Source organism: Staurois parvus, unplaced genomic scaffold (genome assembly GCF_062004578.1).
Source record: "Staurois parvus isolate SC_StPar_1 unplaced genomic scaffold, SC_StPar_1.0 ptg000129l, whole genome shotgun sequence".
NCBI classification, from domain to species: domain Eukaryota; kingdom Metazoa; phylum Chordata; class Amphibia; order Anura; family Ranidae; genus Staurois; species Staurois parvus.
In genome coordinates this window covers 1,836,223-1,862,170 of record NW_028317925.1, presented here as the reverse complement: position 1 = coordinate 1,862,170, position 25,948 = coordinate 1,836,223, and the positions used below count along the sequence as shown (strand labels likewise).

At 40.0% G+C, this 25,948-nt stretch overlaps 1 protein-coding gene across 1 annotated transcript in view; it reads right to left on the bottom strand.

The window, feature by feature from the left end:
- Positions 1-25,948, bottom strand: part of GALNT9 (polypeptide N-acetylgalactosaminyltransferase 9) — a 482,832-nt gene that overhangs the window by 407,812 nt on the left and 49,072 nt on the right. The window contains exon 2 of the mRNA XM_089672443.1: positions 11,451-11,631. Within this exon, the coding sequence (XP_089528569.1) occupies positions 11,451-11,631 (181 nt within the window). The remainder of the gene's footprint in view (positions 1-11,450; positions 11,632-25,948) is intronic.

Sequence of the window (25,948 nt, the reverse complement as noted above, 5' to 3'; positions counted from 1 at the left end):
TGAAATGTAAGCAAGAGAGACAAGGCAGATTTTATCTTGCAATAAAAATAAGAGTTTATTATAAAGACACAATAGCCACAAATATTGTAAAGTAGCTGGGCATTACGCAAGCAGCTTGGATAGGCTGCAATATAAGAGGGAGAGATGAGGCAGGTTCTACTTTGAAATAGATGTTACAGTGTATAACCTCTGTATAACCTGAAAGAAAATAGTCCAAATATTTTTGAGTGCTCGAGCACCGGATGGAGGGAGGTGGGATGCAGAAAGTGAGAAGTGTGGGCCTTTAATTGCTGAATTATCTAATTAAGTTGCTGCCTCCACTGAGTCATGTGATTCCTGATGTATGTGTTAACCAGATTGCTGGTACTGATATGACTGCTGCAGACTACAGTGGTGCTATTGGCAGCAGATTTGTTACTCTGTGGACAGGCCCTGGGGAAAGCAGTGGCCTGTACCTGTGAAGAAAATGCCACCAGATGGATTACGATGGCTGCTCCCTACAGTACCCTAAAATCTGCCCCTGGACAAAATCATCTATCACTGCTGTTCTTACTATCTCCAGTTGGTGGCTCTTATGGATGGTCTGCCACCTCACCTTCACTGCCTCCTCATCAATGGGGCCTCTTTGCAGTAAGCTCCAGCTTCTGGAGCATCACTGCTTCTTGCTGCTCCCTGCCTGATGTTCCTTCCCTCTACAGTCATGGCACTATCTTCCTCATCCTCAATATCAGAACAGAGGAATAACCAAGATCTTCAGCAGAAAGTCAGTTTGTGGGGCTATGGTGGGATCACCAGAAGAGATGTGCATTGGAGAAGGAAGATGATGAAATTTGATATAGTCTGATTTATCTATTATAGATCAAGTAGTTTGGATGACTTATGTCTTTCAGTATATATTCTTTATCCTTCTGTATGCAGGGTAGAGGGTGGAATGCAGGGACACTGACATAAGATTTAATCTGTGTTTGTAAACTATCTGATGTTGCACATGTACATATGCATAATGTGTAAAATGCACAGAGATATTATGGTAATGCATCTGATAAATATTGAATGATACTCAATTTTATTTTATTTATTGCAGATCCCCCTGTTTTTTTTTTCCTGAAGTAGACTATGTGGGGTTATTTACTAAAACCGGAGCTACTATGCACAGCTGCAAAAGATTCAGAGTGCACCAGTTTTAGTAAGTTTCCCCTTATTGGTCTAGGAAACTAATAGAGAAGACAATGCATTGTCTCTCCATTTTCACCTTGTAAAACTGACTGTGATATAAGAATGCTGTAAAAAAAATATACGAAAAGTGTTATTTATGAAATCATCAGATCTATGGTTGGGTGGGAGAGACATGGAGGGAGTGTACTGTATGTATCTACAGTATACAGTATCGTTGTAAGCATCAGCACAGAAAGATTATAACAGTGATATTTTTTTGAATACAACGTTAACAGTTTGATATGATGTTAACAGTTGACACTAGCTGTAACTCATAAGGTTGGTATCTAAAAGTTTGACTGTGCCTATTATACTAGATGAGGAGAAAGGCTTTGATAGCCACTTAACTATCTCCTGCCTATGCCAAACCCCACTTTTTAATAAAGGGATTGCCTAAAGGTAATAGAAAGGATAAATGTTTGGTGCTTTGCTGAAAACTAGTCTACCACACAAGTATGTGGTGACAGGCTGCAAACATAGGGCAGCTTTTCCCGTGTCAGCAACTGCTCTACTGTAGTGCAATATAGCACCATATAGCAACTAACTCTTCTTACACAGACTGTCAGCTCTCCTTAAACTAATCCAACACACTCTGTCAAATGGCTGCTGGGATCCCACTCTTTTATAGTGAGTGGACTGGTACATAACAAAACCCCAATTATTTGCTCTTCTAAGCCAGCTGAAAAAATTGAAGGGCCAAGCAATGCATTAAGGTTATGAGAAATTCAGCCCCAAGAATTTCGCAAACATTTCGCTGAGGATGCAAACCTTAAAGTGGTTCTAAAGGCTCAAGGTTTTTTACCTTCATGCATTCTGGGGGCACTGCTAGAGGGGGAGGTGCCAGAGTGCCCATGGGGGGACCTGAAAAGAAGAGGATCGGGGCAGCTGTGTGCAAAACCATTGCACAGAGCAGGTATGACATGTTTTTTTTTTTTTTTAAATGAAGCTTTAGTAACACTTTAAATGCAGGGTTTGCCTTGAATCCATGATAGTGGAGAACCCAAACCTCTTATCTACATAAAAAGTAATCTGAACAGTGAACATGATGCCATAGAGTTCAATTTTTGGATCATGCAGCTTCAATCCAAGCTTGTTCATTGCAAGGTAAGCTAGTAAATAAAGCATGGGATGATTTTATACCACCTCATACACAAACATGTCTTTGAAAGGGTTAACCAATTGACCATGAGCCCCTGTATATCAAGCATGGCAGAAGTGATTTTAACTTTGGTGCATGAGTCTGGCATTTTTTGCTGGCTGATAGCTAAAAAAGAGTGGGAAATTTGAGTGGAGAGTGAAAAAGTTTTACTTTTGACAGCTGGTGATTGCTGGTGCTTGTAGCTGTTTTATTTTCTTCTGTGGGTCTTGCTAAAAGCTTTTACTTTTTTAAATCACTTTTTCTGTCACTTTTTAAATAGCATTTTTTTCTTCCTTTCCTTGTCTTCCTTCAGTCTACTAATTAAGCGGAGGGGTTAATTGGTCACAGGTGCTCCAGGTACTATATAACTTGTTGTAGAGCTCACTCTGAGCTTGCCTGTATTTTGCTTGCTGGACATTTGATAAGTGGAGTTAAAAAACCGGAGTTGGGAACAGGAGATTATAACAGGAGTCTACTAACCTGTAAGTGACAACTGATATTTCCTATTAATATTGTAACTGGGATAATGTGTGCTAGCAGGGTGGAAGGTTTTGTGCAGTGCACAGTGTGCCGCATGTAAGCAGCAATGGAGCAACAGCTCCAGGATGGATACTTCTAAGACATATGTGAGCGGCTTGCCCTTCTGGAAGCTCGCGTTAGAGATCTGGAGGAGCAAGTTGCAACACTGTGCAGAACCGACAACCTTGAAAGGGGTGTTCTGCACTCTGAGCAGGTAGCTAATGAGATTGATGTGGAGGGAAGAGGGGCTAATAAGGATTAACAGGTAGGAAGAATGGTTACTGTAATTAGAGGGAGTGGTAGGGGCTCATAGAAAAGGAAGGCCAGCCCTGGGTTTGTGCACCCAAACAGATTTGCCAAGTTGGGTGAAGACATGGGGGTGGTGAGCTCAGGGGTGGCAGTCCTGGATTTCACTGCTATCCCTAACAGCCGGGAGGGCAGACAATCTGGGAGGGGTGGTGAGGGTAGTGCAGGAAGGGCTAGACAGCCGGTGGTAGTAGGGGGTTCTAAAATCAGAAGGACTGATAGAATAATTTGTCGCCAGGATAGCCTCAACCGAATGGTTTGCTGTCTCCTTGGTGCCAGCGTTTGGCATGTGGTGCACCGGGTTGATAAATTACTGGGAGGGGCTGGGCATGACCCAGCTGTCTTGGTCCATGTTGGAACCAATGACGTAATACATGGAAGGTGTAGGCTTCTTAAGAATCAATTTAAAGAACTAGGATGCAAGTTGAAGGGAAGGACCTCCAAGGTGCTATTCTCTGAAATATTACCTGTGCCATGCGCAGCTCAGTAAAGACAGGGGGAGATGAGAGAATTCAATGCATGGCTGAAGACCTGGTGTAAGAGGGAAGGATTTGGGTTTCTAGAGCACTGGGCTGACTTTTCATTGGGGTGCAACCTATATGCTAGAGATGGTCTGCATCTAAATGGAAGGGGGTCTGCTGTGCTGGGGGAGAGGTTCATGGGAAGGCCGGAGGAGTATTTAAACTAGGATTAAGGGGGAGGGAGAATTAGATTATAATGGGGTAGACAGATCAGACAGGGGTCAGTACTCATTGGTGGGTGGAATGGGGAAAGATGGGGGGAAGGCTATGGCAGCTGATAAGAAGGTTCCCATGTTACAAACAACCAATGGAATTAGTACCATTTGTATGAAAATAAAATATATGTAAAATACGTGTGAACAAAGTGTCAATGGATTAAGGTGTTCACCAAAGCCAAAAAGTCTGCCAGGCAAAATAGGTGAGTTGGAAGCTTTGGCGCATGAAGAGAACTATGATTTAATTAGTATTGCTGAATCTTGGCTTCATTCTTCACATGACTGGACCATTAATATTCCTGGTTATGTTCTCTTTTGGAGAGACAGGGTAAATAGGGCAGGTGGTGGTGTCTGTCTCTGTGTGAGAAGTGATCTCAGAGTGAGTATGAAAGAGGACCTGGTTGATGGAGAGTCTGATGAAGCTGAAGTATTATGGGTGGAACTGCACATGGGGGTGCGTTCTACAAAGGTAATCATTGGAGTTATAGGCCTCCCAGTGTTAATGAGGAGGTGGAGACTCAGCTCTTTGCACAGATCAAAAGGGCTGCAAGGGCTGGGACAGTGATAATAATGGGGTATTTTAACTACCCAGAAATTGACTGGAGTAATGGTATTGCAGGAACAGTTAAAGGGCACAAATGTTTAAACCTACTACAAGACAATTTTATGGTACAGTTCATAGAGGCCCCAACTAGGAATGATGCTTTGCTGGACCTGGTAATCTCAAACTATGCAGAGCTTATTCCGAATGTCCATATAAAAGAACATCTGGGTAGCAGTGACCATAACATGCTTTAATTTATTGTTAGTTGTAAAACGCTCAATTTTAAGAGAGATAATTTTCCAAGGCTGAGAGATGCTCTCCAAGACTTAGACTGGGAGGGAATATTGGCATCAATGAACACAACACAGAAATGGGAGTTCTTCAAAAATACTGTATGTGAACACACTGCAAAATATATTCCCATGGGCAACAAGTTTAAAAGGCTAAAAATCAAACTTATGTGGCTTATGGCCAAAGTTAAAAAAGCTATAGATAATAAGAAAAGATCTTTTATTAAATATAAAAATGAGGGAACGTTATCATCATTTAAACATTACAAAGAATATAACAGAATATGCAAAATGGAAATAAAGGCCGCAAAAATTCAAAATGAACGACAGATTGCAAAAGATAGCAGGACAAACCCCCAAAAATCATTCAAATATATTAATAAAAAGGTTCGGTCCGAGCACGTAGGCCCTTTGCAAAATAATCTAGAGTAGGTGACTGGGGACAAAGAGAAGGCAAATTTATTAAATACCTTCTTCAGATCTGTGTATACAAAGGAGCATGGGGGAGCTCCTAATGGGCATGGTATTGACACAGCTCCAGATGATTCACATTGGCTCAAAACTGTTATGATCCAAAAATATTTAGACAGAATAAAGATGAATAAAGCACCTGGACCGGATGGCATACACCCACAATGGCTCTTGTCATTTCAAAGCCATTGTTTCTAATTTTTAGGTACTCTTAATGACTGGCATAGTACCAGTGGATTGGCGTAAGGCCAATGTGGTGCCAATATTTAAAAAGGGGTCAATATCGTTATCAAGTAAATATATACTTGTTAGTTTAACTTCTATAGTTGGGAAGATACTGGAAAGTTTAATAAAAGACCACATACAGTAGATGAGTTCTTGCTGGAAAAAAATATTTTAAGCAACAGACAGCATGGATTCATGAAAGACAGAAGTTGTCAAACAAATCTGATTTCTTTTTTTGAGGAGGTGAGGAAAACCTTGGACAGAGGGGTGGCTGTGGATGTGGTATACTTGGATTTTGCAAAAGTGTTTGACACAGTTCCCCACACAAGGCTAATGTGTAAGGTAAAGTCTACAGGCTTAGAAAAATCAGTATGTAAATGGCTAGAAAACTGGCTAAAAGATTGTATTCAAAGAGTAGTGGTTAACGATTCATACTCTGAATACTCTAGGGTTGCCAGTAGTGTACCCCAAGGTTCAGTGTTATTATTATTATATTTATATTCGATATAGGGTCTGAGATTGAAAATCCCATTTCAGTCTTTACAATTGACACCAAGCTGTGCAATGGAATAACGTCCTTACAGGATGTCTTCAATTTACAAGCTGACCTGAATGTACTGTTTAATAGGGCAACTATGTGGCAAATGAGGTTTAATGTTGATAAATGTAAGGTTATGCACTTGGAGGCTAAGAATATGCATGCATCATACATACTAGGGGGGGGTACAACTGGGGGAATCAATTGTGGAGAAGGATCTGGAAGTTCTGGTAGATCACAAGCTTTATAATAGCATGCAATGCCAAGCTGCGGTTTCTAAAGCGAGCAAAATCCTCTCTTGTATTAAAAGAGGTATGGCACCCCAGAGTATCCAGAAATACGCTCTTTGCTCATAGACACCAGTGTGGTCTTGGGGTGCCTAATGTAACTATTATCAGGCGAGCCAGATTGCCCCGCTGTCTATGTTGCACGCCTCTTCTGACGTTCTCCTCTGGGTCCTGTTAGAACTACCTAATTGTGCCCCTATCACAACGTCGACGCTTCTATGGCTTCCCCCTGCCCTGAGCCCTATGGCACTGAGTCCGATGTTGCTCCATGGCTTACAAGTCTGGGACTCGGTACGTTATTCCAGTGGCCTGATGTCACCTTTTCTGCCTTTGCTCCAAATTATTAACAACCCTCTTTTCCCATCGGGTTTAGATCACCCAAGGGCGTTTTTCTTGGTGGGTGACTAATGGTTTTTCGCAAGTGCGACACTTTTTGATTTTTCGGTCCTTCCCCACCTGGAATTCTCTTTGGGAATCCCTGGGATGTCCCCCCGGCGGAATTCTTTCGATACCTTCAATTGCGGCACTGGCTGCTTTCGCTGCGGGGCACTTCTGCTTTCCCGTACCAGAAATCTGCCTTTGAACAGCTTTGCCAGCAGCGTCCGGGTGCCCCGGGCCTTATATCCCTTCTTTATGCAGCTCTGAACAGACGCTCATCGCATACTTCTCTTTCATATGTTGTTCAGTGGGAGCGCGACCTGGGAGTGGCTGTGGATCCGGAGGACTGGAATAAGGCCTGGTCACTCATAGCTAAATGCTCATTTAATATGACCACGCTGGAGGCAGCCTATAAGGTATTGTTTCGTTGGTATTGGGTTCCGGCTCGTTTGGCCCGGGATAACCCTGCCTGTAATGATCGATGTTTTCGGGGTTGTGGCCATCGTGGAGATGTATTGCATATCTGGTGGTCATGCCCGAGTCTGTTTCATTTTTGGTCTTGTGTGTTTGGCCTCCTTTTCACCTTGTTCCATCTCTCCATATGCCGGGATGCTCGGTATGCCTTGCTTCATTGCCCCATACCGGGCCTCTTGGCTCACCAGCAGAAGTTGGCTTCCTATTTGTTTTTATCGGCCTCTCGACAATTTTTCAGGCCTGGAAGAGTCCGTTTGTCCATCTTCAGGGGGTGCAGGATCGTATGACCACTATGATGCTCAACGAACAGATGTCGAGTATCCGCAATGACTCCCAATGTAAATTTTTGAAAATATGGGGGCCGTGGTTGCAATATGACTTTCCCACACTCCCCCCGCTTAGTCTGGGGATGTAATGGCGTTCGGTATTGGCACTCTTGGACCCCTGCTCTTTGTTTTTGTTTTTTTTTTTTCTTTTTCTTCCTTTCTCTCTTTCTCTGTTTGTTTTTGGTGTGACAGTGGACAGCTGCCTTTAGTTGTTATAGTCAGTTACATTAATATTTTGTAACTTATGTGCCATTGATAGCCCCTGCATGGGCGTACCTTTTGCCCTGTTGCCATTAGAGCACTGTTTTTTTGTTTTTTTTTTATTTTGCATTTTTTTTATCTGTGCAATTGATAGCCCCTGTGTGGGCGTATTTTGTTGCCTCTGTTTTATACTGTTTAAAAATCAATAAAAACCATTGAAATATAAAAGAGGTATGGACTCCAGAGAGAGAGAGATATAGTTTTACCCCTGTACAAATCATTAGTAAAACCTTATCTGGAACATGCAGTTCAGTTTTGGGCACCAATTCACAAAAAGAACATTGGGGAAATGGAAAAAGTACAGAGAAGGGCAACCAAACTGATAAGGGGCATGGAGGAGCTCAGCTATGAGCAAAGATTAGAGGAACTGAATTTATTCTCTTGGGAAGAGGAGATTAAGAGAGGATTTGATCAACATGTATAAATACATCAGTGGTTCATATAGTGAACTCGGTGTAGAGCTATTCACCCTGAGGTCATCACAGAGGACAAGGGGGCACTCTTTACGTTTTGAGGAAAATAAGTCCGTAAGGAATTTTTTCCCTGCAAGAGCAAATTGGATCATGTTTTGCTGGGTTTTTTTTCCCTTCCTCTGGATCAACTAACTGTGGGTATAGGATTATAACTTTTTTTTTTTTAATGCTTGAACTGGATGGACTTTTGTCTTTTTTCAACCAGACTAACTATGTAACTACAGTATGATATAGTAGGTGTAGAAGAACATTTTGTTTAAGCCATATGGTTTCATGTACTATTTTTGTAACTGTATTAGTCTGAACAGAAGTATTATGTTGATTGTAAACATGTTCAGGCACATGCTGACATACATTAACCCTCAAACACATTCACGAACAAACTGTCACACAAGCTGTAAATGTATTGATTATGTTGTGAACATTTTGAAGATTTAAAAAAATATATTCCTTTATAATATACCAGTTAATGTTATAGTTCTAACACAAGCATATCCACAAAGATTTTCTTGCCATCTGACAAGAAGTGAGGGTAGATTGACAAAACATGATGAGAAATCTTTACATGGAAGGGAACCACTGGCTGAAAAAATGGTACTGAGATCATGGTAGCCTCAGCCATGATCCCAGTGAGAAACTTTCTACCTTGCTAGCTACTTAGCACTATCAGACAACAAACGTCAGAGCCGAGCCTATTTCTGCACCATTAGACTACTTTAATTGCATCTATTCGGTTTTTTAGACACATTTTTGCCAGTTTAATAAAATTTTCAAATAGACAATAGTTGAAAATGTAAGTAAGACAGCTGTTTAAATAAAACGCAAAGAAAAGCATCTGGATTAATATTTGTCTGCTAATATTTTAATGAAATCCCAAAAAATGTTTCATTACCTCTTAAGGACTGCCAGCAGCAAGGGTGGTATCCCCATTCCCAGTGGGATACATTCCTTTCTGTACTCCCACCCTCTCATTTAAGCCACATTGCAGCAGTAATAAATTGAGCCTACCTGAAACTTTCTAATGTGTCATATGCTCAAAACTTGGACTGATTCTCATTCTTTGAATCAGCTTAGTGTTCCCTGAGATATATGTCTATCTCTTATATATACATATATAAGAGATAGACAATTTGGTTTTGGTTGGTTTCAAAAACAAGAACTTGTTTTTACAAATGTTTTTTCTCTTCACAACAGACATGCAGAATACTTCAGTGTAGTTCAAATGACACTTTTACAATGTCATAGTCACTTTTCTGTGGCCTTTAGTCTTTAAAAGACCTTGTCAATAAACCATACGCCAAATTCGTATTTAAAAATATTATTATGTTTATTTATACATCCAATTACTTCCACTGAGCATATATTTATGTATTATTAACAAACAAATTCTTAATGTGTTGCAGAGTTATAAGCAGTAGAAAAAAAGAGAAGATCTAGACACTCCAATACTGGTTGCCATTGTATCTCCCCCAAAGGCTGTGCACAGGAGAGCAGCTCACAAACACACCCTCAGCAAAATGAAACAAAGAGAACTGAAACTGTGATCACAAGCTGCTCAGCTGCTCTCAAAACACAGCCTCAGCTGTCATTTTACTTTGCCTGAGGCTGTGTGTAGGAGAAATGTTCCAGATCACTGTCTCAGCTATTTTTTTGTTTACATTTGCTGAGGCTTTTATTGAGAGCAGGTCTCCTGTACAAAGCCTCAGGCAAAGTAAAATGACAGCAGAGCTTGTGTTTAAATAACTGTCCCAGAACACAGCTTTAGCGATTGTAAACAAAGATCGGAGCTGCTCTCTGCACATCTCAGGCAAAGTAAAATAAGCACTAGGGTTGTGTTCAGAGAACTGCTCCTGAACACAGCATCAGCAACAGTAAATGGAGAGAATTGAGATTGCGATCAGGAGCAGCTCTCTGCACACAGCCTCAGGTAATAGAAAATAAAATATGAGATTGTGTTTAGAGAATTATTTCCCGCCTCAGCAAATGTAAACAAAGACTGCTCAGACTGTGATTGGGAGTTGCACTGTGAACACAGCCCCAGGGCATATAAAATGACAGCTCAATCCATGTTTAGAGTACTGCTCCTGATAATGGTAGTAACTCTCTTTGTTTACATTTGCTGAGGCTGTGTTCAGGAACAGTTGTTCTACATACAGCCTCAGCTGTCTATTTTAGCTGGCTAGGGGAAAAACAGCAGGAAGGAAACCCTGCATTGTTGAAGGTGTCTCATCTTTATCCTGCTTCTAAGTCTGTAATATTGCTATATACCAACAATATAATTGCCCAAAGGGGGCAAGAGGATGTATAATATATACTGTATTTATACAGTATATGTACACAATTATATTTATAAATAAAAGTATGATGTTTGATTTGGATTAGTGTCAATATGTCTGTCCAGTACTAATGAGCAAACATTATCCTACATACTTATGGGTGATTAATGTATGCGTACTTTCTCAAGTGTTAATTGCATATTAACCCTACTTAGATTTGGGAATGGAGAGGTTTGCACTTTAGCACTTTTCCTGAAGTACATTTTGTGGGCACTTTCAACCCCTTGTAATCAGCAGTTTGAGCACACCTTATATTGAATGCAGGATTAAATATCCTCCTAGGATACATTATGGTCCAGTCATTTTAGCATATAAATTTAAAGGAAGCATTTTTAGTAATAGTCCCCAGGTAGAGGAAATAAATTTGATCCAAATCCATAAATTGTATGTTGGGTGAAGGGGAGGAAGGATTAACAGCGTAGCAGTTTTTTTTTTTTTTTTCACCACTCGTCTTTAGTGTGTAGGTCTATAAACATGAAGTATTCAAGTACACACAGGAAAAGCTCATTTAATGGGATAAGAGTAATTTGACATATTAGATCATTTCAGCTGATCATTATTGTTTCTCTGAGATGACACAAATCAACAATTGTCTGGAATACCAGTGCCTGCAGTCTACTGTACATGGTTGACAGCTATTTTTATGTGCTTGGAACTTAGAAAATGCTGATCATCAGAAATGATTTTCTAATTCTGCCAATTTTCATTTTTATTCCAAGTACTATACAAAATTGAAAACTGTATATTGTTCCTTTCATATTTTTTTACAATAAAATCCTAATATGTTTGCAACATTACTTAGTAAGAATCCATCTTGCAAAAACACAATGGACATTGTACAACTTTAAATATAAAAAGGATAAAGAAAAATAATTCTGCTTGTGAATACTTCAATTACTGCCAAAGGTCAAATTACATTTTCATATGACTTACTTTTTGGGTCTGTAATCTGGAATTGATCTGTCCAGAGAGATTCGATCACTGAGCTGGGCATTATAACCATATTCCTCATATTTTGTTTCTGATTCATGGCTGTCATCTCTCAGTGTGGCAGCCATTCCACCTTGTCCAAGGCCGCCAGGTCCTTCTACAAGCCCCATGGGTTTTGCTAATCCTAAGAAGATAAAACATAGATTGCAGAATGTTTAATACCCGCTAAACTGAAAAAGAAACATATCCAGTAGGATTCTAAATAATATACCAATATACCGTCAGACTTATGTATACTTAGTGTATGTATAGCCCCTTTTTCCTATTGGACAGAAAATTAAATTCTTGAATTCTGTCAGATTTTATTGCTATTTTTTGTTGTTGGTGTTCCATTGGGATAATTTCCTTTTACTATCTGTCCTGCAAAATGATTTCCCCAAAGACAGTTGTCACTGGAGCTGGTAACCCCATTAGAAGATTTCCATACTAGTGGCAGCTGTAAATGTTGGCAATTTCTATGATTGTCTGTCCCAGTGGACAATTGTAAACAGAACCAATAGAAAGTGGAATTCTTCCTTACTGGGGACACAGACAGAAATATAAACCCTGCAGGGGTTGTAATATAAGTTTTGGCTATAAATACACTTTGCCAAGAAAAGAAAACAATTTGCCAAGTGTAGTGACTCATAGTTTCCATGAAGTAATCATTTAGTTTGTTTTAAGTGTCTAAACTCATACATGCAATGGGGGGGATTTACTAAAACTGATTCATTCAGAATCTGGTGCAGCTGTGCATGGTAGTCAGTCAGCTTCTACCTTCAGCTTGTTCAATTAACCTCCCTAACGGTATTCCCGAGTGTAGCTCGGGGTACAATTTCTATACCAAAAGCGGTAACCCCGAGCTACACTCGGGCTTACCATGCAGCGCTGCATAGGGAGTCCTTGCAGCACTTACCTTGTCCTTCGCTCCTGCGGTGTGTCCCCTGCAGTGTCCCCGGCCATCTCCTCCGGCAGATGCCGGCATCCGCCTCCTGTGTTCCGGTCCCTGTGACGTCGGGACGTACGGGCGCCGCCAGCGGCGAGAAATTTGAAAATTTTAAAAAAATGTCTTTTTTTTCAAAATTATTTTTCATAGTAAAACATTGCTGTTTCAACCCATTTCACATACATTTTGTCCCTAGTGCTCTGTCCTGTCCCCGTCTACATTTTGAATGTTCTTTCTGCCTGGAAACTTAGAAAAGTCCACGGCGTCCAAAAAGCGTCCCTTTAGGTCAAAAGCGGTTTTTGATCAGCTAGAGAACAGCGATAGTAAATCAGAACCACTTGCAGAATTGAGTGATAATGATTCGTGGAGAAATTCGTCATCAGACACTGAAAACAATTTTGTGACTTTGCTCAGTGATGTGCGAACTTGGCGCTATATTTCAAACTTCAGTGTTTTTGGTTTGATTATATTATTGAATTAAATGTTATATTATTATTTTTTATGATTATTTATTAAATTATAATTTATGATTTTGTGTTTCAAATTTTATCATACCCGGGATGTTTAATAGACTCTTGTTCGGACAGATTTCAGTGAGTTATTCCTAAATATTACAGCCTACAATAAAAAAAACTACATATTTCCATGCAGAATAATGGTACCGCTTTCAGCACCAAAAATCAGAAATAATCATACCGCTAGGGAGGTTAAGCATTGACAATAAAACCTGGAAGGTGATTGGTTTCTATGCAAAGCTGCACCAGATTTTGTGAAGTGTCTCCCATTTGAATGGATCTGATTACATAATACATATCCAATAGATCCATATCATTAAAAATTTGTATGCTCAAATATGTACAGTATATTTTAACATGAAATGTAGGACTCATATTCTAAAAAGTCACCTTAAGCTACACTATGGGTTGGATTTACTAAAACTGGTGCACTCAAAATCTGGTGAAGGTGTGCATTGTATCCAATCAGTTTCCAACTTCTGCTAGTTCAGTTAAACTTTGGCAATAAAACCTGGAATCTGATTGGTTTCTATGCAGATTTTGCACTCTTCAGTTTTAGAAAATAATCCCCATTATGTTTAACAATCAGCAAAGATAGATAATAATTTGAAAATTCAACCTTCTGTATCTCTTACAATGCAGATTGAGGTCTCCTGTGCTTATGTGTAATAGTTTGACTCTCATTCACATAAGGCTGTATCATGGTTTTGTTATAACTGACTTATCATGCAACAATATAATATGTGTTGACACCTTAGTCCTGAGTGTGTGCATGGTGAAGGCGAGGAAAACCTTTGGAATAAAGAAGAGGGGAATTTGTCCACTCATCTGTCCAGATTTTGATTTTTGCAGTTTTGATTTGTTCAACCAACATTTACCAATACCTGTGTTTTGTGAGTATATCCCTAGCTGATTATTTGTGAAATGGGATATTTAGTTGGGGCTTCGTTGATATAATTGCTGCAAATATTTTTTTAGCTGACATAAGATCTGAAGCAATACGTGACTGAGTATGGTCACCTATATAAAGATTGTGGAGACACTATTTTTCATAAGGATTTTTTAAGATGAACATTGCAGCAAACATTGATCAGATCTGAACTTTTTTGCCTTTTTTTATCAGATGACTGACATTTTTAACATGGGGCTTTTTTACGGGTATATTTTCTTTACCGAGGACTAGCTTGTTTGTTCATGAAGGACCTGGAATGGTTATAGCCCGACTGCAGGACTTCTCCAGGACTTCCCCCATTCTCTGAAACTCTCTACCCCAATCCATCAGACTGTCACCTTCCCTCCTCACCTTCAGGCGCACCCTGAAAACCCATCTCTTCACGGAAGCCTACCCCACCCTCACCTAATTGCTGATCTACACTCTACACTCCTCCTACTACTCCATCCCCCACAGCCACTTCCTCCTGTACCACTATCCCCTCCCTCCTAGATTGTAAGCTCGAAAGAGCAGGGCCCTCAAACCCCTCGTGTAATGTATTGTACTGTATTGTCTCATGTACTGTCCCCCACTATAATGTACAGCGCTGAGCAAACCTTTTGGCGCTATATAATGTATAATAATAATAATAATTGTTGCATGACTGATTAATTGGCAGCCCCAGATAGACCAAGTTGTAGGATCATATTTATATGCAGTTTATTTATACAGTATGTGGTGTATGTCTCCACTTTTTTCTTTTTGTCTCCAAAAAGCTGGCCTCTATCAAATTCTTGTCAATTATCAGATTTCTACTTTGGAGTGCTGACATTTTGTTATTTTTGGATTTCATGGTACAAATGTTGGCTGCTCATCTGTTTGACAATGGCAGTTAGAAGTTACTACGTCACAGGCTGTTTACTGATATTTTCAAATGTCTGTTCATGCACTTTAAAATAATCTCATGATTGTATACAGTACAATATGTACTTATGATTTATCAGCAGAGAAAATCAGTACTGTTTATGATAAAGTATTTTGTGCTAAAGATTATTCACAAGTCTGCCAGGCCCTGTCTAAGGTCTATATGCACTCCTAATCACCCATAACAGCAATGTTTTGTTACAGTATATCCAAACTATTTATCAAGCTAGCTGAATAAAAGGTCTGGACAGACAGTACTATTATTGGTTGAACAAAGCAATTCTACACTCTCAAAAAAAAAGAAGAAAAAAAAAAGTGCGTAGCTGTATTTCTTTTTTTAGACAGCTATAATACATAATAATTACAGAATCTTTTATTTAAAGAACAAGCAATCTGCTAATGACATTCAGAGTTCTTTCTGTAACAATATTGTTGAAACCTTATAATACCAAGTTAAATACAAAGAGCCACAATGGACCAGAATGATAACATGACACAAAATGGAGAAGTCCCAGTTGTACCACATAACGTGATTAATAACCTGCAACTGAGAGTTTTCAGTACATATTAACTTTTGTGTTAAGTTAAATAATCTGTCAACGTGCATAATGGCATGGATCATAAAAGTTAAAATAAAAGGGAAAAACAGAATATGTCATATTAAGGAATTCAGGTACTATGTCGGTGTGCCAGTCAAGTTACCAGAGCTGCATTCTTCCAGTTTGCTGGTGTATGCCTTTATAAGGGCAGGCTTCTGGGAATCTGTAGTTTGGCTCCCATAGGGAGAGCAGCAAGAAAAACAGGATTTTGTTTTCATGAAATATTGCTTTTCCTATCGAAAGCTTCATAGGGGTTTATAAAGAAAATTGGACTACAAAGAATGTCTTAGGAAAAGTGCTGGCACCAGTTTGATAGAAAACACTTTATTTTATAAACACATTGTCCATAAAATAAAGATTTTATAATTTTGAAAAACATTTTACCTTTTGTTAAAAATCTTAAAGTGAAATATCTCAGCTTTCATTTTAAAACTTAACTGAACAAGCTTGTTGGCAGGTGTTAGTGCTCCTTTAAGTTTTACCCCTCCTGTAGTGATGCAGTGGGTGAAGGTAGTGCCTCCAATGCTAGCTGTGTGTGGGTGCCAGGGAGAGTGTGGTATGGGAGTTCACCCCAATACAGCAACATATAGAGCAGCATCTTGGACTGTGAGAGTGCTTGGCTGGGCAGCACTACTAGTAGGACAGCTGTACAATAAACAAAGAGCAAATGGAGACACCTTGCCACCACTGAATTTCAACTGCAGGTCTGTGGCCTCGGAGGCCCAGGACTGAAAACCTCTACAATGAGCTGAAACCAGTTAACTAGTGTTCTGCATTGGCTTTAAAATAGTATCAGAATGTTGTTTTCATGCTACTAATTTTCTGGCCTGAAAGACTGTGTCAGTCACCTGGATGTGATGTTCTGCTGTGATGGGGATGTGTATGAGAGGAACTGAACAGATGCAGTAAAGTGTTAAAACACTATTGGAGTGTGCATTCATTTATTTCCATTTATTTACTGGCTTCAGGCTGGGGTTGAAGTGTGTGGGCCTCTGGCTAAGAGAATGTGACACAAGATGGCAGAGTCATCCCTAAAAGCAGACAGCGTGGCACCAACTGCTCTAAAATCTAGGTCCCTTACAAGTGGCATAGTCAACAGGATAGGGCACAACATTGCTTCTAAAGTTATGTCGGCTCCCTAGTTGGACCAGTACCAGGGGACAGAGAAAAGGAGGAGTGTGTCATTGGACTTCATTTGCATTGCACATTTATAGTGTAGAACATTATGAACATGAACAATCTCCACTCTCCACTATATGCACACTCTCCACTATGTAAAGGATTGAAATGGTGCTACTACCCACTAATCCATCAGTAAAGCTAAGAGATGCAAAATCTTCAATCACTGATCTGAGAGTGGTATATCCATGTAGTTGATCCACATTGCCATTGTTGCTTATACAATCTTGAAATTCATTCAGAAAACCACAGCGTACAGTGCACAGAAATACAATTTAGTTGACACGTTTCAGCCTTTAATAATAACTATCATAACTGGTTATAATTAAAGCCGAGTATACTGAAACACGCCAACTAAACCCAGGTATGTGGTTGCCCTATCCTACGAAGAAGTGAGATGGGACCTCAGACAGCTTGGCGCCAACCTGTATCCAATCCAGGTCCCTTACATGCAGAAGGTAGCAGCTGATTAGTTACTATGCACAGCTGCTCCAGATTCTTGCTGCTCTAGTTTTGGTAAATTTCCCGCAGAATGATTTACATGTACCCTCACAATCTTCTCTACCGCAAGCTCTTCCAAAATTTTAAAGTGCAACCTTTCTAGTTTTGGGTAAAGAGGAGATGGTTTAGAATATATAAAGTATATCAGGTTTTGAATTTGGTTTGTGCCCCCTTTGGGGAGATATAAACTCCCTACCCTGAATAAAAAGTGATGGGAAATGCAACATTTTACAGTTTTTACTAAAACATCAAACTAGGAAGATATATCACTATGGGGTTGTTGTTCTGGTATCACTATGGGGTTGTTCTTGTTAATGGCTGTCAAATGTATAACTTCCCTTTACTTTGGTGATATTTCCACTCATCTTCTCCTGTGTTGTTGAGACAGGAAGTAAAGGGAAATCTCAGGTAAATGGGAGTCAAACAACAAAAAAGACTCCACAGACGTTCTAACTATGGAAGAGAGAAGCTGACGGTGTTCACTGTTTTCAAGTTGGACAATGCACTGGAGTCAATGGGGAAGATGGAATAAGGTGGTTTTGATGGTTTTTAAGGGAATAAAGAGGATTCAGTACTGTCACTTTACAGTTATACTCAAACGTTTGCATACCCTGGCAGAAATCATGAAGTTTTGGAATAGATATTGAACATATGACTGATAATGCCAAAAAAAGTATTTTATTTAAAGATAGTGATCATATGAAGCCATTTATTGTCACGTGGTTGTCTGGCTCCTTTTTAATTCATAATGATAACAGAAATCACCCAAATGGCCCTGATCAAAGGTTTCCATACCCTGGAATGTTTGGCCTTGGTACAGACACACAAAGTGATACACACAGGTTAAAATGACAAAGGTTAATTTCTCATTTCTGTGGCTTTTCAAATTGAAATCAATCTCTGCATGTAAATAGTCAATGCATTTGTTAACTCTCACATGGATGGACTGAGCAGGTTAGATACTTGCCTATGGGGAGTAGAAAAGAACTGGCAAAAGATCTGCGTAACAAGGCAATGGAACTATATAAAGATGGGAAAGGATATAAAAAGATATACAAAGCCTTGATTATGCCAGCCAGTACTGTTCAATCACTTATTAAGAAATAGAAAATTTAGGGATCTCTTGATACCAAGCCAAAGTCAGGTAGACCAAGAAGGATTGCAGCTACAACTGCCAGAAGAATTGTTTGGGATACAAGAAAATCCCACAGATAGCCTTGGGGGAAATACAGGCTGCTCTTGTTTCAAGGAGCACAATACGATTATACTTGAACAAAAATTTTTGTTGCAATTTGAAAAGCCACAGATGTGAGAAGTTAACCTGTAATTGCCATTTTAACCTGTGTGTGTCCCCATTTACTAAGGCCAAACATTCCAGAGTATGTAAACTTTTGATCAGGGCCATTTGGGTGATTTCTGTTATCATTATGATTTAAAAAGGAGCCAAACAACTATATGATAATAGATGACTTCATATGATCTCTATCCTTAATAAAAGAGGGTTTTTGGCATGATCAGTCATATTTTTATCATCAATGACAAAATTTCATGATTTCTGTCAAGGCATTTAAGTGTACATTTTTTAATTTACCACTTGATGACAGCCCCATAGCACATGTACTGCTACAGGGTGGCCGCACTTTGCAAAATCATGTAAATATACGTGATTTTGCCTTTCTGCCCTACCCACACTACAATTGGTTCCTGAGGATGTCAATAACTGGGTCCCAGCTGGCAATTCCCAGCTGAGACTCGATGATCATTGGCGAAGCTGAGAGGGGAGAGAACTGTATGTTAAAATAAATAAATTAAAATAATAAAATAAAGCAATAGTACACAGTAATGTTGTTTTACATGTTTTTATGTTTCTTTTTCACGTATACACACAAAATAATATGCAAAAATATAAAAAGAGCACTTTCCACAGTAAAAAAAAAATCTATTTGTTTATGTGTGTGTGCATTATTTGCCTAAGCAGATAATATGATAAAATAAAAGAGAAGTATGAGTTAAATTAAAAAAAAATTATACTCACCTAGGTGGCTGCAGCACTGATCTGATACTGCATCTGTTCCCTGCTAGCTCTAAGACTCTGGAATCGCTAAGAATTGCTCAAAGACTACTGGTAACTTAGTTGTCAGTGTTCCCTGAAGCAGAGTTCTGGGGACTGTCAGTCGTTGGCCCTCTGCTCTGCCCTTCCAGCGAGCACTGGAGCTCTGGGCTGTGGAGGAGCGGGAGGTGCTAACTCAGGCACTCTGTGGATTGCTAAGAGGCTGAACCAGGTGCCAGTCCAGGCGTCTGGGTAGATCGCGACCATATGCTTGGGATCTTTTCAGAGCCTAGACTGGCTGTGACATCAGCCAACAGTGGGCTTTAGCAGGCACTCCTGTGCAGGGGCGGACTGACAACTCATGGGGCCCCCGGGCAGTAGGGGATCATGGGGCCCTTGTGTCCAAACTCAATAAAGCCTATGAAAAAGGTACCATGGGCATCTCATGGGGCCCCCTACTGACCCCGGGCCCTCGGGCAGTGCCCGAGTTTCCAAATGGTCAGTCCGTCCCTGCTCCTGTGATCCCCAGAAGTATAGCCAAAAGAGATTTGGTTATACGTCTCCTTTTAAAGTAGTATCTGCAGTTGAAGACAAAATGGAACATTTTGCAGTGAGTTAAAGCAGAGCTCTAGGCCCCTCCCCCAAAAATTAAAAGTCAGCAGCTACAAATACTGTAGCTGCTGACTTTTAATACAAGGACACTCACCTTTTCAGGGATCCAGCAATGTCCTCACTTGAGCTGATTCTTCAATCGGATTCAGATGCAGTTGCTAGAATCTTCAGTAAGGGAAACCGGAGGTGGAGTCTTGAGACTTCACAGTCAGTTTCCTACTGCGCATGCGCTTTGTGAATGGTTCTGTGGTCTTTTGCAACCTGTGAAATGTCCCAGAAGGCTGCGGGAGAAGGGGGGGTGAACTTCTGCCTTGGATCACTGCAGTGAATCTGACTGGTAATGGGAGCAAGTACCTGTCAAAACCAGGTACCTACTCCCCCCTCCCCCCAAAAAAATGTCAAATGTGGCAGTGGAGGGGGGAGGAGGCAAACAATTGGAACTTCCTCTTTTGTGTGAAGTTCTACTTTAAGTTTTGCTGAAACCACACCATTCACCTCAAGTTCCAATCCTTTCACACTGTACAAAAATGAATAAAATGGGGAATGGCTTTGAATATTAAACCTATTCTTTCTGGAGAAGAGGTTCTTTCTATGAGATGGGATATGATCGCAATATACATATCTATCAGTGATGACTGTAGTATTGGGAAACACTGTTTAATTTAAGGTCACTGAATAAGATACACAACCACAAAAATTAAGTTGAACAATAAATAGTTCAGTCTTAAACTGCCTAAAGGGTACTTTAATGTTAAAGTGGTAAAGGTATGGAACTCCTTTCCACAGTTAGTTTTTTTCAATTATCTATGCTCTCCACTGATACTACTATTTGATGTATTTCTCAGCGAACACAACATACAGGGATATAGGAATACATAGCAACTAAGGATGCACCAAAATTTCGGTGGCCAAAACGTTTTGGCCGAAAACACCCCTTTCGGCCGTCAGTCAATGTGGAAAAAAAGCACTGATACAAGTGACGAAGAAAACCCACCCTCGCCGCCGCCTGCCCACCACCTGGCCGCTGAGAAACCATCAAATTATCTCGGTGCTGGGCATAGAGATTAAAGAAGGAAAGAGAGCCTCCATGCATCTCTATACCCTTGGAGGACCGGAGCGATGTCACTTCCAGTTCCGGACATCTTTTTTGTTTTTTATAAAGCACTAGATCAATGCTTTTTTGATCTAATGCTTTACATTGCAGAGGAGAGATGTGGGATCTTATCAACCCTATATCTCTCCATAAAGAGGACCTGTCACTAATTATTTCTATCACAAGGGATGCAGGTATTCCTTGTGATAAGAATAAAAGTGATTTAATTTTTTTTAAAGGGACAGTGCAAAAAACAAAACAAAATAAACATTAAATACATTTTTTTAAAAAGTTTAACCTCTTCAGCCCAGCCGAACGCAAAAGACGGCAAGCAGCTGCACATTTGCGTTCTATTAAAAAAGAACATATGTGCTGAGAGCACACGCCCTGCGCGCTCACAGCACACATGTCCGGTTCTCACGGAAAGGTCCCGATCTCCTCTTTCGATCGGGACCTTCCCCGATCATGTGACCGCCGTGACACGCCATCATGGCGGTCACATGGCCCTAAACCCCGCCCCACGTTTCGGCTTCTGGAACCCTTAAAGGGCCGGGAGACGTCGGCACCAAGGGGTTAAAGCACTAGATCTATGCTTTTTTGATCGAATGCTTTACATTGCAGAGGAGAGATGTGGGATCTTATTGACCCCATATCTCTCCATAGAGAGGACCTGTGACTAATTATTTCTATCACAAGGGATGCAGGTATTCCTTGTGATAAGAATAAAAGTGATTTCATGTTTTTTTAAAGGGACCGTGAAAAAAACAAAATAAATAAAACATTAAATACATTTAAAAAAAAAAGTTTAAAGTGCCCCCGTCCCCCCGTGCTCGCACACAGTGGTGAACACATACGTAGGCCATGCCTACATATGTAAATGGTGTTCAAACCACACACTTGAGGTATCGCCACAAACGTCAGAGCAAGAGCAATAATCCTTGCACTAGACCCCCTCTGTAACTTTACACTACTAACCTGTAGTTTCACACCATTCCACGAGTGTGCACAATTTTTAAAGTGTGACATGTTGGGTATCGATTTACTCGCTACAACATCCTCTTTCATATTTAAAAAAAAATTGGGGTATATACTGTGGGTTTTTTTTGTTTTTTTAATCAAAGTGTATTTTTTCCCAAATATTATATTATCCTTTTTCACGCCATCCCACACGTGTGCGCAATTTTTAAATCTTGACATGTTGGGTATCTATTTACTCGCCATAACATCCTCTTTCATATTTTACTAAAAAATTGTTTTTTTAATCAATGTGTATTGTTTTTTTAATCAATGTGTATTTTATTCCAAAATGCTGCACATTTCGGTTCCAGTCTTTGGGCAAGTGCATTTTGAATTTTCGATTTTGGTTTCAGCACCAGAATTTTCATTTTGGTGCACCACTATTAGCAACATGTGCACACACACACTTTAAACGGGATGGACCTGTGTCTTTATTCAACCTTACCAAGTACAGTATGTAACACTAATATTTTGGAGACATTAGTTATTTTAGCCAATGATAGGCTACTCAAGGAATATGTAATCCCAACACTTTATATTCCTGACATGTGCCAACTGTACCATGTACTTGTATGAAAACGTTTCCAGATCTCTTTGCATTGCTTCCTTTGTGTGAAATCCCTGGTGTTCCTGCCAGTCCCTCTGCTTTTTTTATTAAAAACTGACTACACTAAGCACCATGGTCAGTTTTCTAGCTACGCTGGAAAACAGCGTGCTGTTGTTTCTCCTCCCCTAGCTCTTATGCAGCTGAGAACAGAGTGTATGTAATCACCTATAAAAAAGGGAAAAAAAAGGTGTATATAATTTGTTTTTATATCTATACACAAATGTTTTGCCTTTCATTTCTACTTTAAACTGAATGGGTTGTTTTACAAGTTGAGGGTTTACCAACTTCTCAACATGGAACAAACTTGTATAATTTCAACAAAGGTTAATGCGCTAGACCCCCTCCCCCCCGCCCTTCCCATGTGCCGGTGGTGGTGCTCTTTATAAATGCCAATTGCATTATTAGCATTGCTACGAGATTCATCTCCAGACTCTTCCTGCACATCTACAAAACTACTGTTTACATGTACAATATGGTAATAGATTCATTTTAGTGTGAATTTGGTTAAAACAAAAGTTGCTTCATTGTGTCCGTGAACCTTTTTTTAAACTCTTCCCAAACTCTTTATAGCGGCTGCAAGGCATAAGAGCAAACTGACTTACTGCTACTATGTGAAATGTTCACTTAGGACTTAGCTGTATTTCACCACTAATTGCGGCTTTTCTCCTGGGTCGTTATTATTATCCCATTATTATTTCTGCCTTCTATTTCAATTGGATGGCAATAAGTGCTTATTCATACATATACTTTGTAAAACTGAATTCAAGGCTGCCCAAATTTCAGAAGCTATTTTAACAGGGAATGCTGATGAATTATGGCAGACATCTTAACTTTTTTAAGCTTGTAACTTTTCTAACCCTTTACTGAAAACACAAATTCCATGGCTTGTTAATAGCACCTTGACTACCTTGACTGCTATATTAGACTTGGTCTAACTCCTGTGCATTGCAAATTGCTTAGCAACATGTTTTCATACTGATCTGTCACTTGTCAGTCTCAGAAAATAAAAATGTTAAATTCTGAGAATACTAGTTACTTGGCTGTTATCCTGATTCAGTCATTTCAATGCCTTCTGAGTCCCCAACCTGATACAAACATACAGATCAAAAATTCTAACTTCGCAGACTGCTCCAAGTAAGTGACTAAAGCTAGGTATATAAGTTTAGTTTTTTTTTTCAGCTGGTTGACTGAATAAAATAAATGAATGAATTCTCCCATTAACACAGACAAGGTGAAAAGAAGAATCCTCTCCTGTGATTATATTCTGACAGCGGCACAACTTCACTGCCAGAATACACTGAATAGTGCTGCAGCCAATTGGCTGCAGTGGCTGATCAAAGTGAAGTTTTCCAACAGTACTGTTCAAAAGAACTTGATTTCCCACTTGAGTTCTGTTAAACAGGGAGGGCCAGATATAGATCTAAATTCATCTGAACCAGATGAATTTCGATCTGTGTATAACCAGCTTAAGAAGGAATTGAAGAGATAGCCAGGCAGTTAAGAAATGTAAAAAGAGGTCAACTAGCAAATACCAGACTTCCTTAAGGTCTGTGCCTAGGATCTAGGTCTGCCTATGGGATTAAAAACAGAAAATAATAATTTTAATAATAGTGTCCCAAGACTTCCAGGATGGTGATACTAAACGTTTTGCTAAATCATTTTATGCTCAAAAGCACATATTCCTGGACACAACATTATTTCATTTGAGAGCTCAGTAACAGTATGGCATTCAGATTTTCCATACAGTTGAAAAAATTATCTTCTGTGATTTTGTTGAACTGACACTAAGGTATATACCCATGCTTCTGTCTGTGTGCACGGCTGAAAGTTGAACTAGATGATTTAGTGAAAAGGAGACTAGGGCTCCATCTAGTGACGGAATAGCAGACTGAATATTAAAAAATATTAAATTTTTACCTGACTAAACATTTTTTTTAATGACAATAAGTAGTAAACAAATATGAACAAAACAACTATATTTTGCCTTTAAAATATGTTCTAAGCAGGAAGGTAATAATTTAGGTTTAACCAAGTGTGGGCCCCATTGTTTCTAATTTACATATTAAAGGCCGAATCAAGGGTGGGGGAGAAGGGGCACCTGCTCTGGGAACAGTGTTGCTATGTGGAAAGAGGGTGCTGTAACCTGGTCAGCGACCCGATCTCCATCTGCCTGAAAGATAGGCCTGTCACTGTTGTCACTCCTGACATTTAGGATGGAGAAAAGTACAGGGGCCCCAACAGTTGATGTAGGGAGGAATTTGCTCAATCTTCCCTCCAGCACCAGTGTAATGTGAATGGGAGAGAAGGCAGGGGAGCACCAGTGCTGAGAACACAGACACTTATGCAGCATAGGCGTCTGCCATAGAGTGAGGGCAGAGTGCCTGTCTTCTTATCTCCCTCTGTTATGTAACATATCACATGACTGGTAGGGGGAAAGAAAACAAAGCTGCCTTCTCTTTCTCATTCTCTTCACTGAGATTGAACTGTAAATACACTGATGATGGGGGGAGAAGGTTAGCCCCATAGCTCCCCTATCCCTCTCATTGCCACCACACATCTCAGGCTCATTTACACTTGGGGTTGGGGGGGGGGGTAAAACAAGCAGTTGAACTGCATTTTTACCACTTTTCTTACCACTCCTCCTTAAGCTGCAAAAGTGGGCAGGGATGTTTACCCCCCTGTCATGTTTGGTAGGCTATACCACCCACTATATGCAACCCATTCAACTGAATGAGGCTGTGCCACAACAAGCTGCAAAGCTGGTGTTTTTGTGAGCTTTTAGGGGTTAAAAGAGATGGTAAGTAGGTGACAAACTTCCTGCCCTCTGAAAAGTAGTCCACCATGGATTGCTCTTTGGAGGGATAATGCTACTGTAAACTAGCCCTCACAGCCATACAGGGCACCTTAGTTAAATGCACCCTACAGACACCTTACACTACCAGCTCTCCTTCCCCCTTAATACTGAAAAGTTAGTCACCCTCAGGTTGACACCTACACAGGGACAATTTTCCTTTCATATGACACAATAGATGTGGGGGCATTTTCCTTTCATTGACACTACACACAGGGGGGCATTTTTCTTTTCAATGATACCACCAATGCAGGGCCTTTTTTTTCCTTTCTGTTGATACCACAGACATAGAGACATTTTTCCTTCTAGTGACTCCACCAATGCAGGGGCATTTCATTTCCTTCCAGTGACACTACTGATGCAGGTATATTTTCTTTTCAGTGACACCCTTGATGCAGAGGTATCTTTTCCTTCAAGTGACACAATGGACACAGGGACATTTTTCCTTCCAATCACACCACCAACACAGGGAATTTTTTGCCTTCTAGTCACAACACTGACCTAGGGGCATGTTTACTTTTAAGTGGACACCGCTGATATAAGGGCCTTTCTTCCTTCCAGTGATGCCACCAATAGGGGCATTTTTTCCTCACGCTGATGCTGGGGCAATTTTTTTGATCACTATTTGCCCCATATT